The sequence below is a fragment of the Pseudoliparis swirei genome, chromosome 4, assembly GCF_029220125.1.
Source record: "Pseudoliparis swirei isolate HS2019 ecotype Mariana Trench chromosome 4, NWPU_hadal_v1, whole genome shotgun sequence".
In the NCBI taxonomy this organism is placed as follows: Eukaryota; Metazoa; Chordata; class Actinopteri; order Perciformes; family Liparidae; genus Pseudoliparis; species Pseudoliparis swirei.
This window is the reverse complement of record NC_079391.1, coordinates 35,096,356-35,102,484: the sequence shown is the minus strand read 5'-3', so window position 1 is coordinate 35,102,484 and position 6,129 is coordinate 35,096,356. Positions and strand designations below refer to the sequence as shown.

At 56.8% G+C, this 6,129-nt stretch overlaps 1 protein-coding gene across 1 annotated transcript in view; it reads left to right on the top strand.

Moving 5' to 3' along the window:
• The window catches only part of LOC130193262 (cyclic nucleotide-gated cation channel beta-1-like), a 65,024-nt gene that overhangs the window by 1,407 nt on the left and 57,488 nt on the right, over positions 1-6,129 (top strand). Inside the window, exon 2 of the mRNA XM_056413711.1 lies at positions 5,951-6,068. Within this exon, the coding sequence (XP_056269686.1) occupies positions 5,951-6,068 (118 nt within the window). The remainder of the gene's footprint in view (positions 1-5,950; positions 6,069-6,129) is intronic.

Below are 6,129 nucleotides of genomic sequence, written 5' to 3'. Positions count from 1 at the left end.
GGACGTGTGGAGGACGACATGTTGGACGTGTGGAGGACGACATGTTGGACGTGTGGAGGACGACATGTTGGACGTGTGGAGGACGACATGTTGGACGTGTAGAGGACGACATGTTGGACGTGTGGAGGACGACATGTTGGACGTGTGGAGGACGACATGTTGGACGTGTGGAGGACGACATGTTGGACGTGTGGAGGACGACATGTTGGACGTGTGGAGGACGACATGTAGGACGTGTGGAGGACGACATGTTGGACGTGTGGAGGACGACATGTTGGACGTGGAGGACGACATGTTGGACGGTGAGGACGACATGTTGGACGTGTGGAGGACGACATGTTGGGCGTGTGGAGGACGACATGTTGGACGTGTGGAGGGCGACATGTTGGGCGTGTGGAGGACGACATGTTGGACGTGTGGAGGACGACATGTTGGACGTGTGGAGGACGACATGTTGGACGTGTGGAGGACGACATGTTGGACGTGTGGAGGACGACATGTTGGACGTGTGGAGGACGACATGTTGGACGTGTGGAGGACGACATGTTGGACGTGTGGAGGACGACATGTTGGACGTGTGGAGGACGACATGTTGGGCGTGTGGAGGACGACATGTTGGACGTGTGGGGGACGACATGTTGGACGGGTGGGGGGCGACATGTTGGGCGTGTGGACGACATGTTGGACGGTGGAGGACGACATGTTGGACGTGTGAGGACGACATGTTGGACGTGTGGAGGACGACATGTTGGACGTGTGGAGGACGACATGTTGGACGTGTAGAGGATGACATGTTGGACGTGTAGAGGACGACATGTTGGACGTGGAGGACGACATGTTGGACGTGTGGAGGGCGACATGTTGGACGTGTGGAGGACGACATGTTGGACGTGTGGAGGACGACATGTTGGGCGTGTGGAGGACGACATGTTGGACGTGTGGAGGACGACATGTAGGACGTGTGGAGGACGACATGTTGGGCGTGTGAGGACGACATGTTGGACGTGTGGAGGACGACATGTTGGGCGTGTGGAGGACGACATGTTGGACGTGTGGAGGACGACATGTTGGGCGTGTGGAGGACGACATGTTGGACGTGTGGAGGACGACATGTTGACGTGTGGAGGACGACATGTTGGACGGTGGAGGACGACATGTTGGACGTGTGGAGGACGACATGTTGGACGTGTGGAGGACGACATGTTGGACGTGTGGAGGACGACATGTTGGACGTGTGGAGGACGACATGTTGGACGTGTGGAGGACGACATGTTGGACGTGGAGGACGACATGTTGGACGTGGAGGACGACATGTTGGACGTGTGGAGGACGACATGTTGGACGTGTGGAGGACGACATGTTGGACGTGTGGAGGACGACATGTTGGACGTGTGGAGGACGACATGTTGGACGTGTGGAGGACGACATGTTGGACGTGTGGAGGACGACATGTTGGACGTGTGGAGGACGACATGTTGGACGTGTAGAGGACGACATGTTGGACGTGGAGGACGACATGTTGGACGTGTAGAGGACGACATGTTGGACGTGTGGAGGACGACATGTTGGACGTGTGGAGGACGACATGTTGGACGTGTGGAGGACGACATGTTGGACGTGTGGAGGACGACATGTTGGACGTGTGGAGGACGACATGTTGGACGTGTGGAGGACGACATGTTGGACGTGTGGAGGACGACATGTTGGACGTGTGGAGGACGACATGTTGGGCGTGTGGAGGACGACATGTTGGACGTGTAGAGGACGACATGTTGGTCGTGTGGGGGGCGACATGTTGGACGTGTGGAGGACGACATGTTGGACGTGTGGAGGACGACATGTTGGACGTGTGGAGGACGACATGTTGGACGTGTAGAGGACGACATGTTGGACGTGTGGAGGACGACATGTTGGACGTGTAGAGGACGACATGTTGGACGTGTGGAGGACGACATGTTGGACGTGTGGAGGACGACATGTTGGACGTGTGGAGGACGACATGTTGGACGTGTGGAGGACGACATGTTGGACGTGTGGAGGACGACATGTTGGACGTGTGGAGGACGACATGTTGGACGTGTGGAGGACGACATGTTGGACGTGTAGAGGACGACATGTTGGACGTGTGGAGGACGACATGTTGGACGTGTGGAGGACGACATGTTGGGCGTGTGGAGGACGACATGTTGGACGTGTGGAGGACGACATGTTGGACGTGTGGAGGACGACATGTTGGACGTGTGGAGGACGACATGTTGGACGTGTGGAGGACGACATGTTGGACGTGTGGAGGACGACATGTTGGGCGTGTGGAGGGCGACATGTTGGACGTGTGGAGGACGACATGTTGGGCGTGTGGAGACGACATGTTGGACGTGTAGAGGACGACATGTTGGGCGTGTGGAGGACGACATGTTGGACGTGTGGAGGACGACATGTTGGACGTGTGGAGGACGACATGTTGGGCGTGTGGAGGACGACATGTTGGACGTGTGGAGGACGACATGTTGGGCGTGTGGAGGACGACATGTTGGACGTGGAGGACGACATGTTGGACGTGTGGAGGACGACATGTTGGACGTGTGGAGGACGACATGTTGGACGTGTGGAGGACGACATGTTGGACGTGTGGAGGACGACATGTTGGACGTGTGGAGGACGACATGTTGGACGTGTGGAGGACGACATGTTGGACGTGTGGAGGACGACATGTTGGGCGTGTGGAGGGCGACAAGGTGGGCGTGTACAGGACGACATGTTGGACGTGTGGAGGACGACATGTTGGACGTGTGGAGGACGACATGTTGGACGTGTGGAGGACGACATGTTGGACGTGTGGAGGACGACATGTTGGACGTGTGGAGGACGACATGTTGACGGTGGAGGACGACATGTTGGACGTGTGAGGGCGACATGTTGGGCGTGTGGAGGACGACATGTTGGACGTGTGGAGGACGACATGTTGGGCGTGTGAGGACGACATGTTGGACGTGTGGAGGACGACATGTTGGACGTGTGGAGGACGACATGTTGGGCGTGTGGAGGACGACATGTTGGACGTGTGGAGGACGACATGTTGGACGTGTGGAGGACGACATGTTGGACGTGTGGAGGACGACATGTTGGACGTGTGGAGGACGACATGTTGGGCGTGTGGAGGACGACATGTTGGACGTGTGGAGGACGACATGTTGGACGTGTGGAGGACGACATGTTGGGCGTGTGAGGACGACATGTTGGACGTGTGGAGGACGACATGTTGGGCGTGTGGAGGACGACATGTTGGGCGTGTGGAGGACGACATGTTGGACGTGTGGAGAGGACGACATGTTGGACGTGTGGAGGACGACATGTTGGGCGTGTGGAGGACGACATGTTGGGCGTGTGAGGACGACATGTTGGACGTGTGGAGGACGACATGTTGGACGTGTGGAGGACGACATGTTGGACGTGTGGAGGACGACATGTTGGGCGTGTGGAGGACGACATGTTGGACGTGTGGAGGACGACATGTTGGACGTGTGGAGGACGACATGTTGGACGTGTGGAGGACGACATGTTGGGCGTGTGGAGGACGACATGTTGGACGTGTGGAGGCCGACATGTTGGACGTGTGGAGGACGACATGTTGGGCGTGTGGAGGACGACATGTTGGGCGTGTGGAGGACGACATGTTGGACGTGTGGAGGACGACATGTTGGACGTGTGGAGGACGACATGTTGGGCGTGTGGAGGACGACATGTTGGACGTGTGGAGGACGACATGTTGGACGTGGAGGCGACATGTTGGACGTGGAGGACGACATGTTGGATGTGTGGAGGATGACATGTTGGGCGTGTGGAGGACGACATGTTGGGCGTGTGGAGGACGACATGTTGGACGTGTGGAGGGCGACATGTTGGACGTGTAGAGGATGACATGTTGGACGTGTGGAGGACGACATGTTGGACGTGTCGAGGACGACATGTTGGACGTGTGGAGGACGACATGTTGGACGTGTGGAGGATGACATGTTGGACGTGTGGAGGACGACATGTTGGACGTGTGGAGGACGACATGTTGGACGTGTGGAGGACGACATGTTGGACGTGTCGAGGACGACATGTTGGACGTGTGGAGGACGACATGTTGGACGTGTGGAGGACGACATGTTGGACGTGTGGAGGACGACATGTTGGACGTGTGGAGGACGACATGTTGGACGTGTGGAGGACGACATGTTGGACGTGTGGAGGATGACATGTTGGACGTGTGGAGGACGACATGTTGGACGTGTAGAGGACGACATGTTGGATGTGTGGAGGATGACATGTTGGACGTGTCGAGGACGACATGTTGGACGTGTGGAGGATGACATGTTGGACGTGTGGAGGACGACATGTTGGACGTGTGGAGGACGACATGTTGGACGTGTGGAGGATGACATGTTGGACGTGTGGAGGACGACATGTTGGACGTGTGGAGGATGACATGTTGGGCGTGTGAGGACGACATGTTGGACGACATGTTGACGTGAGGGCGACATGTTGGACGTGTGGAGGACGACATGTTGGACGTGTGGAGGACGACATGTTGGACGTGTGGAGGACGACATGTTGGACGTGTGGAGGACGACATGTTGGACGTGTGGAGGATGACATGTTGGACGTGTGGAGGACGACATGTTGGACGTGTGGAGGACGACATGTTGGACGTGTCGAGGACGACATGTTGGACGTGTAGAGGATGACATGTTGGACGTGTAGAGGACGACATGTTGGGCGTGTAGAGGACGACATGTTGGACGTGTGGAGGACGACATGTTGGACGTGTGGAGGACGACATGTTGGACGTGTGGAGGACGACATGTTGGACGTGTGGAGGACGACATGTTGGACGTGGAGGACGACATGTTGGGCGTGTGGAGGACGACATGTTGGGCGTGTGGAGGACGACATGTTGGACGTGTGGAGGACGACATGTTGGGCGTGTGGAGGACGACATGTTGGGCGTGTGGAGGACGACATGTTGGGCGTGTGGAGGACTGACATGTTGGGCGTGTGAGTGACATGTTGGACGTGTGGCCCAGGACCTGACATGTTGGGCGTGTGGAGGACTGACATGTTGGCTGTGGAGGACTGACATGTTGGCTGTGAGTGACCTGACATGTGGCTCTGGAGTGACTCCTGACCAGTGGCTCCAGTGACCTCCTGACCAGTGGCTCTAGTGACTGACATGTTGGCTAGTGAGTGACTGACATGTTGGGCGTGTGGAGTGGCCATGTTGTGACCAGTGGCCCAGTGACCTGACTAGTGGCTCTAGTGACTCACCTGACTAGTGGCTCTAGTGACTCCTGACCAGTGGCTCTGGTGACTCACCTGACCAGTGGCTCTGACCAGTGACTCTGGTGACCCCTGACCAGTGGCTCTGGTGACTCCTGACTAGTGGCTCTAGTGACTCCCCTGACCAGTGGCTCCAGTGACTCACCTGACCAGTGGCTCTGGTGACTCCTGACTAGTGGCTCCAGTGGTGACTCCTGACCAGTGGCTCTGGTGACTCCTGACTAGTGGCTCTAGAGTCTCTCATGACTAGTGGCTCTTGTGACTCCCTGACAGTGGCTCCAGTGACTCCTGACTAGTGGCTCTAGTGACTCCCCTGACTAGTGGCTCTAGTGACTCTCATGACTAGTGGCTCTAGTGACTCCCCTGACTAGTGGCTCTTGTGACTCCCCTGACTAGTGGCTCTAGTGACTCCCCTGACTAGTGGCTCTAGTGACTCCCCTGACTAGTGGCTCTAGTGACTCACCTGACTAGTGGCTCTAGTGACTCCCCTGACTAGTGGCTCTAGTGACTCCCCTGACTAGTGGCTCTAGTGACTCTCATGACTAGTGGCTCTAGTGACTCCCCTGACTAGTGGCTCTAGTGACTCTAATGACTCACTTGCGGTGGGTGACGGTTGAACTCCCTGCAGGATGTGGAGCTGGGTGGTGAAGGTGGTCCCTCAGCCGCCTCCAGCAGCTGAAGAGCTGAAACCAATGGTTGCCCCGCCCCCTGCTTCAGCTCCGCCCCCTTCCACACCCCCTGTCGCAGTAAGTCACACCCCCTTTATCATTATGTTTTGGGTTTACGTTGATGACCTTGTTTGACCTT